Genomic DNA, 10618 nt, shown 5'->3' with positions numbered 1-10618 from the left:
ATGTGTTGTCAATTATTTAATATCTGCGCGAGTGACGTGAGCCATTTCATCAGATACCCCGAGATAAGGCCATTCCTCTCCCCACGTGTGATTAATCTGGAGCAGATCCGAGTCCTGTGAAATCTCAGGTGGGTGTTTTCCTCACAGGACAGCACAACCTCCCACCAGCTACAGAGCTTTGGGGAAATAAACGTTATGCATTAGACACAAAAAACAACGTAAGTGAATACCTCCAAGTCCTAGAAACTTGATCATTCAAAACTCAGGCGACAAGTTTATTCAATCCCTAAAGATGGGTCCAAAGTGTCTCCCTCTACAAAACATCAGCTCCTGGGAGAAACTGCGTAGCACACACAACCGAGCCCACAGCAGCTGCCCACACCCACTGAACACCAGCAGCTCCTCAGTGTCTCGTTTCATTGTCCCGACCACGGCGAGGAGCTGACTAGGGGACACGGGACACAGCCTGCATGAGACGGAGCCCAGGACCTGACTGGAGCCCCCGCATCAAGCACAGTGCTGCCTCCTGACGACAGACCCTCAGGACAGGACCGCTGGGGCCGTCAACCCGGCTCTGGAAGTATCCCCAGGAAAAGGAGAAACTATGGTTTTGTTGTTCCTATTCCTCCTACTTGGCTCCAAGTCACGTTTGGATGTCTCCCATCACAGTGGCAGTCAGGAAGCAGGACTGCACCCTGAGACTGTTCCCTCTCCATTCCCGAAGTTTCAGTCACAGAAGGCACAGCTGGTCCGGGACCAGGGGCTCCCCAGAGGTGGGGTGCAGCTTCCCGGGCCCTCAGAAGCCCATGCGCGGCTTCTTCCGGTGTGGCTGAGAGCCAGAGAGGACGCGCACCTGCTGCCTGGAGGGGGTGGCCCAGATGCTGGAGGTCTGGGAGGAGGGCACAGTGGCACCTTCTGGGGTGTCCCTGTGGGGTGGCAGCTCAGCTGTGCAGTCCCGGAGGGTCCGCTGTGTGGAGGGGGTGGCCTGGGTACTGGAGATCTGGGAGAGGGATGCAGAGGCACCTTCTGGGGTGTTCCCTTGAAGAGGTAGCTTGGCCATATAGTCCCGAAGGGTCTGCTGCCGCTCTGAGGGGATGCCCTGGGCCCACAGATCCTGGGTCAACTCCTGGGAGGGCAAGGTCACTGGGGACTGAGGCCTCGACACTGGGGACCGAGGCCTCAACACAGGGGACATCCAGTCTGGGCTGTGAGGGGGGCTGGTGGCACCTGAGAGGTCCAGGTGGCCGCTGAGCGAGGAGAAGGTATTGGACAGCTGCATTCGACGCTTGGGCCGCTTCAGCTGCCTCCTGGGCCTGGAGGTCCTGTCCTGCTGCTGCTCCCACCAGGCAGTCACCGGGCCTTCCCAGGCTGCCTCCAATCGCTCACTGAGTTCATCCTGGGGGCCCGGCTTAGGGCCCGGTGGTGGCTCTGCTGTGGGAAGCGAGCCCAGGTCCCTCTGCTGCAGGAGCCGCCCTTGGGCCATGGCCGCCCGGAGACCCTCTTGCACTTTGCCTTCAACTTTCTGCTGCTCCTTGAAGCCCAGCAGACGGCGGTGGGAAAAGGTGGGTGCGGCCCACACAGGGGGAGCCGGTGGCACCTTCAGCAGGGCCTTCAGCCACCTGCGACAGCAAGCAGTGGCCTGGGGGCTCCAGGAAGCCGTGGGGGCATGGCAGTTGGGCCCGGGGTCACTGGGAGGCCCAGGGTCTTCCCGGAGGTGGAGGCGCTGGTGGAAGACATCTCCAGCCGCTGAGAGTTGGAAGAGCGACAGGACTGGTGTGGGGGAAGAGGGTAGGATGGTGGCAGCCAGACCTGAAGACAGAAATGACAGTGACTCCAAGGCCTGGCAGGGGTGCAGCCCCCCAGACTCACTCCCTCAGCCCAGCACACCTATGGTTGGCGCTTGTAGACGTTCCTGCAGCTGCCACTGACTCCTGGGCTCCAGCAGGGGGAATGCGGAGAGGGAGTCGCTCCTGGAAGGGAGAGACTGGGGGGGCCCTGCCAGCCGGGGCGTGGAGGCCCCCTCCCCTGGAAGAAGGACAGGCAGCTGAGGTCCTGTCCAGGCTCCAGCCCTGCCCATCTTCCACGCCCCTCCTGCCCTCACTGGACCTCACCTGTGATGTGCAGCAGCTGCAGCTGCCCGCCCTGGCCTCCGAGGAGCAGCGGCCGGGCGCAGCCAGGGCGGGGTGGAGGCAGCAGCCGGGCCAGCAGGGGGGCCGAGGGGAGGTTGTGGTCCCACTTCAGCATGGGCACCAAGGGGAGGCGTTCATCCATCAGGTAGAGTGAGAACTGGAGGCCCAAGCAGAATCGAGACAGAGGGACATAACTGAGATGGAAAAGAGGGTCTGATGTGGCCCCATGTGGCTCTCAGGATGAGTGCGAACCCCCAAGTGGTCATGGACTGTGTCTGGCCCTGACCACCTCTCCACCTTCATGTGCCCAGACCCACACAGGAGCATTTCCCAAGTGGTTAGCACCATCTTTCATCCTGATGGCACAGCTGGGAGAAGGGATCTCAGGAGAGGTGTGGAGGAGTCTCGTCACACAGAAACCCACCTGGCTTTCACCCAGCCCTCTCCTGACTCACCAGACCCTGGAACCCATGCTTGACACACCTACTAACGCCGTGTGTGTGTGTGTGTGTGTGTGTGTGTGTGTGTGTGTGTAGCACGCAGTGTGGTGGGGGCCAGACCCTCAGGAACCCCCGGACCTCCTCCCCTTTCCTGAGCACAGGGGGAATTGTCCAGCTTTGCAAAGACTGCTCCCCACTCCATGCCTTTCCTCCTCACCTGGCCCATCTCCACCGGCCCCTCAAAGCCCTGCCCAGATGTCACCCCCGGGAGGCTGTACCCACCTGCCAGTTAGCATGTTTCAGCCACAGACTCATTAGGGTTTGTGACTCTTACTTCACCTGCAGTTAGTTGTCCCAGGACCCTCTCTAGTAACTGGCTGAGACAGTGCACGAGGGACAGGAGGGGGAAGGTGGCACTCACCTGGGTACAAATGAGATGCAGTGTGGGCTGCAGAGAATCGGGGCCGCACTCCCCCAGGTACTGGGTTAGCAGGACACGTTCCCCTTTCTGGCATGATGCTTCTGCACCCACACGGAAAAGCAGCAAACCACAGCCTGGCGGGCCCTGGGGAGAAAGCCAGGTCAGCCCTCCCACAGTCCGAGGCTTAGGGCACCACCCGTCTATTGGATTCCCTGGCCCTGCTGCTTTTCATGCCCTGGGGGAGGTCCCCTGCCAGCCCCCACCCCATGTATTTGCACTATCCCACTGCTGAGCCTGTGACAATCCCCCAGCCCTCACCTGAGTGTCGATAATTTTCACTCCAGTGCGGTCACCCACAGTTAGAACCCGAGGGTGGGCGGTGAAGTCTGCCCAACGCCAAGGAGACGGGTCCCGAAATACAAGGGTCTCAGGATCCTTGTAGATTTGCCGAAGCCTTGCGGAGACATGGGTGGGGGGATAGGCAGGTGGGGTTGGGAGATGCGTGGCAACCTGGCCCTGGGTCCAGGACATATTGTGTGGGAAGTATGGGTTGCAGTTCAGGGGAAGCTGTGTGTGGGGTGGAAAGTTTTTGGGGAAAGGGCATTACCCGTCGTGGGGTGTCCACAGACAGACGGCTCCCGAACGGCTGCAGACAACCAACTCCCCGGGCAGGTGAGGGCTACAGGGCATAAGTGTGATTAATACTATGCCACCCCCTTCTCCCATGCCTATCTCTTTGCCAACCAGCCCAATTCAGCCCCCTACCTGAGGTTGATCCCCGTGGCCCCCTTCTCAACCTTTAGCACCTGGAGGGGGGCTGGCCGCCCCTGCCTGCTGACCTTCCACAGGGCACAGTGGTAATCAGAACGGACAGCCAACAGAGCTGAGGAGGGATGGAGAGGGTCAGGGTCAGGCAGCAGGTCAGCGGGGAGGGAAGTAGCTAAGGGTCTTACATTCTCCCTGCACGGTGCAGGTCACCACCTGCCGGACAGGTCCCCGGAGCTGAATGTGGCCAGGGTTCCCAAGGATCCGAGGGTCGCTGCCTGGGGTCAGACGGACCTCTTGGAAATCTGGGCCTCTCGCTAAGGATAAGTGCTATGAGCTTGAGTCACTGCAGGGCCCCCCAACTCCTTGCCCTTCCCCTGGACCATGCCAAGAGCACCTCCTCCGCCAGAGGGAGCCGGCTGGGATCCTGCCCAGCAAGAAAGGATACACAGCTTGTCCAAGGCACCTCCTGCAGGGTAGACCAGCTGCCTGACCCGGGGTGTCCTTCCGGGCAGCCAGGCCAATGCGCCTCCAGTGAAAGCATCGTCTAGGAGCAGCTGCTCCCACCGCATCGCCAGCTCCTCATATAGCAGTTCTCCCAGGAGGTTCGACACTGACTTGCCCAGGATTGGGTCCCCGAGGATGGAGAACCGGCGCTGTCGGTGGCTGAAGTAAGCCCAGGGACACCTGGGGACAAGAGGATGGCAGGAGGATCAGGCTGTAGCGGTGATGAGGACTGGGTACCATTCCCAGAGAGGTCAGGTGCAGTAGACACATTTTTAATCTACCGAGAATTTCTTCCTATAGGAACCAACCCACCCTATTCCTGTGCCCTGGCCACTCGAGTACTCCATCACCCCAGCCATAGCGATTGGCTCACAGATGGGCACAACACCCAAGCCAACCAGCAACACCCTTCCTGGGACGTCTAATGGTGCCTCGGGAAAAGTCACTGGCTCTTTCCTTGGAATCATAAGCCATCTTGCTGCACTTGGAAACCGCCTAGGAATTAAGCCAGGCAGAGGCAAGTGGATGAGAAAATAAAGAGACAGAGCCCCGTTTCAAACATTATTTAAAACTTTGGATGCAGCCATGCCTGCAGCCCATGAATTTAAATTCCCATATCCCCTTAGGCTAGTGGAATTGGGAGTTTTGTATGAGTATCATGGCTCCTGATTACACAGGGTGGGGAGCAACTGTGATGGAAACTTGGATCCCTCTATGTCTAGTACCTTCCATATCCTCACCACCAGCTACGTCTACCCACCCCATCCTTTCTCACTAGCCACTTGCCCCCAGGGCTGGTGTCCACCGAGGTCCTCGAGTATCCTCTTCACACTGACCACTGTCTTCTTCTTAGAGTAGCTCTGCATGGAAAGGCCTTGTCAAGCTTGCACCCTAAGGCTCACCCTGATGTGAGATGTGAAATGGGAGCCCCTCTCCTGGCCGACCAGGGTTACTCACCCGTGCTCCCTCCAGTTTGAAATTCTCCAGCATCAGTTTCCCCAGGGAGGCAAAGGCTATGTCACCATGGTCCCACAGGAACCGGCTGAACTGCGGGAGGAGAGGACACCAGGTCATTAGGCACAGCTCCAGCCACACAGCGCTGTCCACTGTGGGGCCACTCACCTGTTCAGTAACGTCTAGCACAGCCTGGGGCTGTCTCCGGAACTTGGGACTTCCCCGGAAAAGCAGGTCCTGGGCAGTCAGGCCAGGGTCCCAGGGATCTGAGAGAAGAGTAAGGTTAGGGAAGGGGTCAGTCCTGGGGACTGGGAAGAGCCCAGAAGTGGGGCCACATGTCCCAGGTGACTGGAGGTACCCAAGGGTGGAGGGCATTAGCAGGGAGAGGGAAGGCTCAGGGAGGAATGGAGGACAGAAGCGACAGGGGAGCAGCTTGGGAGAGGACCCCCAAGGACCAAAATCCTTACCTGGACCAGGAGGCAGCAAGGGAAGGGGTCCAGGGGTGTCCGGCTCCCAGAGCAGGCCCTTGGCCAAGTGTGGCGCCCCATTCTGTGGAAACGTAACCATGACAACAATATAGCAGTGAGTGCACTCCCAGGACAGGCACTGTCGCCAGCACTTGTCTTTTATTAACACAATCTTCACAAGGAGCCTGCCGAGTTGGTACAATGATCATTTTACTGATGAAGAAATGGAGGCACAGGGAGGCTGTCACTTGTCCCAGACAGCAGCCAGAAAAGAGAAGGGCTGGGCTTGAACCCAGAAAGCCTGACTACAGTCTGTGCCTTTGACCTCCAGGCTGCACTGGCTCTCAAAGGAGCCCCCTGAACCATTACTGGCTGACCGGAATCCTACCTGATTCTCATTTCCACTCAGGACATCTCATCGACTTAGTTCAGACACCCACAGGCCACCCCATTCCCCACTGCAGGGCTGGGGGTGGCTCAGCTCACACACACAGGAGATGGAAGAGTTGACAAGCCTTTTCTGGGAATCAAACCGGCAACCTTTAGGTGCACGGGACAATGCCCAACCAACTGAGCCACACTGGTCAGGGTGGCTAGTGGTTTTAATATAAATCTTATTATCTGGCAATAGGATACCAGATAGTAAGTGCTATTATCTGACTTAAGCCCTTCCTTGTCGAGGAAGTCCCACTATACCCTCCCCAGGCCCCCACCATCCCTTAATTTTCATACCCACTTGCTTCTGCTTGGAGTAAGCCTTGGCCGGCCTGTCTCCAAGCAGCAGCCAGGTGGTTTAGGCTTCCAGGGAAAGAGCTGGTGCCCTTGCTGTCCCAGAAGGTCTCCCCTCCCCTCCCTGCCTCATCCCCACTGTGCTGTCTCAGCATATTTTTGGTTCCGTTCAAAGCTATTGTCACACTTCGTAATGATTCTGTCCTGTGGACTGCTCACTTGTCTATTCTTCCTCCATCTAACCTGAAGTTGCACGGGGGCAGGGATAACATCCGACTTACTCATGTTGGATTCCTAGGGCCTAAGGAGGTATGTGGCCCATTGTGGCACCTGTTCAATGAGTATTTGTTGAGCAAACAGGGGAAGGAGAGTCTGGGGAGAGGTAGGAAAGAGCAAGCCAACAGCTCCTGCGCAGTAAGCCCTCTGTAGATGGTAGGTCATCCCATAGACCCCAAAGGAGGGGATTCCGGCTCAGCCTGTGTCTTGGCAGACATGTCCCTCTATACTCCTGCCAACGGGTGTAAATGCTAGAAAACAGAGGCCAAGTGAAGGTACCCACCCCGGAGCCGCAGGGCTCTCCACCCCTCCTCACCTCGGAGTTCTGGGGCAGGGACTCTGGCAGGGTCAGGGCATCTCTCCAGCTGCACATGAAGGACGTATCAGGGACATCGCTCAGACCAAGGGGGCCCGTCATAAACAACGTGGGGCGGAGGGAGCTGGGGAAGTCCATCCTGGAAGACACGGGCCTTCTCAAAGGCCTGAATCTGACCGACGGCCTCCAGGGTTCCTGGGAGAGTGAGTGAAAAGGTTGCCAGTTTGATTCCTGGTCAAGGGCACATGCCTGGGTTGTGGGCTTAATCCCTGGTAGGGGGCATGCAGGAGGCAGCTCTCACATCATCGATGTTTCTTTCCGTCTCTCCCTCTCCCTTCCTCTCTCTCTAAAAATCAATAACTATTCTTTAAAAAATAAAACCAACTAACCAACCATGAGGGAGGGGATGGCAATGGGCCAAGGATGTGGATGTAGCCACAGGAGCTAGCGAAAGCCTTCCTGAGAGGGTGGCATTTGGCACAGCCTGAACAAAATGAGGGACAGAACCTCAACTAGGAAGACGGTTCCTGGCAGAATAGCAAGTGCAAACGTCCTGGGGCAGAAAGTGTTTGAGAAATAACTAGGAGGCCACTGAACGAACAAGAAGAGTGGTAGGGGATAAAGTCAACTTCTATCATAGCTGTTGGTTTTCTAATTACATATTTGTAGATTACCCATGCCCTATACTCCACGCTACACTCTTAATGCTAACTCAAGTTCCCCAAAGCCAGGGACGGAGACTTATTTCTCTGTCAAATACAGTTCCTTCCAGAAAATGTACTATGTGTTGAATAAAAATAAACTTAGTGAAAGAGCTTTGCTAAATACAAAGTGCTCTGTAAGTATAAGTAGCCACATCATCCCTCTTTTTTTAATTAACATAAAAAATAATAGTAGCGCTCCCTTACTGACTGCAAATGTCTGCCAGACATGGCACTACATATTGTATTCTTCTATTTGCCCTATTTTGGAGTTCAGGAAACTGAGGCTCAGGAAAGAGCCACTTGCCCGAGGCCAACAGCTTGATCCCCTATCCAGTGGTCGGCAAACCGCGGCTCGTGAGCCACATGCGGCTCTTTGGCCCCTTGAGTGTGGCTCTTCCACAAAGTACCACGGCCTGGGCGAGTCTATTTTGAAGAAGTGGCGTTAGAAGAAGTTTTAAAAAATGTGGCTCTCAAAAGAAATTTCAATTGTTGTACTGTTGATATTTGGCTCTGTTGACTTAATGAGTTTGCCGACCACTGCCCCATCCAATTCAAAGTCCAGGTTCTGCCCTGCTACCCCCTGGTGTGTCCAAAAGCAAACACTAGCCTTGCGGTCTTAGGAAGCACAGATCTTTCCCCTTGGAACTGCCACTGCATTTTTGTCAATTTATCCTGTGAGCTCCGTGCACCCATGAATCCTCGTGACCATGCAAAATACCTGGCACAGTAAATACTTGTCAAATGAATGAATATGTTTCTCTGGCATATCAGCCCCATTCTAACTGTGGCTTATATGTAACGTCTTATCCCTTCCACTAGACCGCAAGCTCCCTGAGGGCCAGATCCGTATCTGATTCATTCCTGAATTACCCATTCATTCCTGAATGACTGGTGTCGGGTTGCTGCTGTCATTCAGTGGCAGGAACCAAAGAGGTGCTCAGTGAGTCCTTGTGAAAAAACACTGGCTTCCATAGGACTGACTGTACCAACGGCAAGTTAAGGAGCAACCAAGCCTCCCACAGAGGGCTGCACCCCTGATAAACCAGCACACACACCACGTCTCTAACTCCTCGCTAGTTCCTGGGCTCCAGTCACCCCCACCTCCTCTTGGTTCTCCCTCACCAGGCTTCTCTCCACCACAGGGCCTCTCTGCACACCATCTGCTTCCAATGAGTGCCAGCGCCCTTCCTACCCACCTACAAAACCCCGCTCACCCTTAGGTTTCAAGTCAGGAAGCCTCTCCCAGCTCCCCCAACCCCATCCTCCCACAACACCCTGCATGCTTCCCCCAGAACACGCTGGCTATGGGCAAACTACATAGTTAAAGATGAAGCTGTCTGATTAAAAGCTGCTCTAATAGTCCCCATGGGAAAGGGACTTATTTATCCCCAGTGTCTTGGTACTTGCTACATGGTAACCACCCGTACAAGTAAGCTGAAGGAACAAACCCAGGAATAAATGAACGAGAGGAGCAAGGGGCCTAACCGCTTCAAACAAGCCCGGGCAGTCTGAGGGCGTCGGTGGAGCCTACGACCTCAGAAAAGCCCCCAGACAAGGCAGCCCCGCTTCCCAACCAAACCGTGGCTCTCGGGTCCCTTCGGACCTCCAAGGCTGCATCACTGCCACGCGGGACGCGGCAAAAAGGGAGCCCGTCGCAGGGGATGGGTGCGGGGATCCGGGCGGTCCATCCCCTCACACCCCTACTCGGCCCGTCCTCCCAACCCACCTCTCCCCCTCCTCCATCACCAGGCCTCGGAATTTCCACAGCCAGCGCAGTCTGCCGGCTCCTGCCACGCTTTACATCTCTGTAGGATGTAAAGCCAGCGGCTAATAACCCACTCGGCAGAGGTCGGGGGACTCGCCCCAAAGCCACACCGCTCCCGGCGGTGGACCCCCTCTCCCTGCCGTCCCCGCGGCGCGCGCACTCACGTGGCCCCGACTTCGCCGCGCCCGTCTGGGAAATGGGCTTCCACGTGACGCTCACCCGACCCTCGTGACGCCAAGGAGCCCAAAAGCAGCACCGTAGCTCGGGCAACCCGCCCAGGATCACACCCACAGCAGCGCTCAATGGTCTTCCGGGCCGGGACGGAAGAGCTCCCTGCGAGGCAGAAAGTCCCGCCTCCCAGCCTGACCTCACGGGCGCCCCACAGCGCCACCTCCCGGGCGGAGGGGGAACGGGAGTGCCGGCAGTGCCCTGGGCAGTAGAAATACCTCATCTTAAACCCCAATAGTGAAGGCCATTCCACCTCCGCTTAACTAACCTCCTATTCCTCAGGATTCTTGTGAGTATTAAATCAGTTCACTCAGAAAACACTTACTACGCACCTACCATGAGCCAGGCACTGGATTACTCAGTAGGAATCTTAATGATTGTCCTTATACCCTATGAAGCAGGCTTTACAAGTAGGGAAGTCATTTGGAGCCAATGGAATAAGCTCAGTCTGCATCGCCATAGTTTTGGTGAAAATGTAGTGGAAGGATCTTTAAACTTGTGACTAAAAATTTTTTGGACATACAGTTTTTCAAAAAACCATCACCCAGCTCAAGACAGAGAGCATTCCCCCATTACTACAGAAAATTCCCTGGGGCCATGTCCCAGTCAACAGCCCCTTCAAGAAGTGACCTCAATTCTGACTTTTATCACTATAGATTAATTTTGTTTCAAGAAATTAATACAAATACAGTTATGCAGAAGTTACTCTTTTTAGTCTGGCTTTTTTTCATTCAACATGCCAATGAGATTTACCCAAGTCGGGCACACAATGGTATTTTGTTTCTTTTTATTTTATTTTATTTACTGCCCTTGTATGAATATATTGCCATTTGTTCATGCAGTTTCCCGTTGGTGATGTTTCTGGGTTTGGAAACTGTTCAAATCTTTTTGGGTAGCCATCATTCCATTTCTGAATA

The 10618-nt window shown here is 55.6% G+C and overlaps 1 protein-coding gene across 2 annotated transcripts; it reads right to left on the bottom strand.

Annotated features, from left to right (window-relative positions):
* Window positions 1-4: 4 nt before the first annotated feature.
* TAF1C (TATA-box binding protein associated factor, RNA polymerase I subunit C) lies at window positions 5-9733 on the bottom strand. Of its 2 annotated transcripts, XM_028142898.2 has the most exons (15): window positions 9638-9733; window positions 7005-7199; window positions 5684-5765; window positions 5385-5482; window positions 5220-5309; window positions 5049-5122; window positions 4204-4442; window positions 3944-4060; window positions 3756-3873; window positions 3598-3669; window positions 3309-3444; window positions 2991-3134; window positions 2112-2286; window positions 1888-2025; window positions 5-1809 (listed from the first exon to the last, which is right to left on the bottom strand). In XM_028142898.2, exons 2-15 carry the CDS (start codon window positions 7140-7142, stop codon window positions 797-799), a joined length of 2634 nt encoding a protein of 877 aa, XP_027998699.2. In that variant the 5' UTR covers window positions 7143-7199; window positions 9638-9733; the 3' UTR covers window positions 5-796. The 2 variants fall into 2 exon arrangements, with proteins under 2 accessions (XP_027998699.2, XP_027998701.2); XM_028142900.2 differs by lacking the exons at window positions 5049-5122; window positions 5385-5482; window positions 5684-5765; window positions 7005-7199; window positions 9638-9733 and having other exon boundaries at window positions 5220-5241.
* Window positions 9734-10618: the final 885 nt, after the last annotated feature.

This window comes from Eptesicus fuscus, chromosome 21 (genome assembly GCF_027574615.1).
Source record: "Eptesicus fuscus isolate TK198812 chromosome 21, DD_ASM_mEF_20220401, whole genome shotgun sequence".
Classification (NCBI taxonomy): domain Eukaryota; kingdom Metazoa; phylum Chordata; class Mammalia; order Chiroptera; family Vespertilionidae; genus Eptesicus; species Eptesicus fuscus.
The sequence above is the reverse complement of the archived record's forward strand: the minus strand, read 5'-3'. Positions and strand labels throughout refer to the sequence as shown.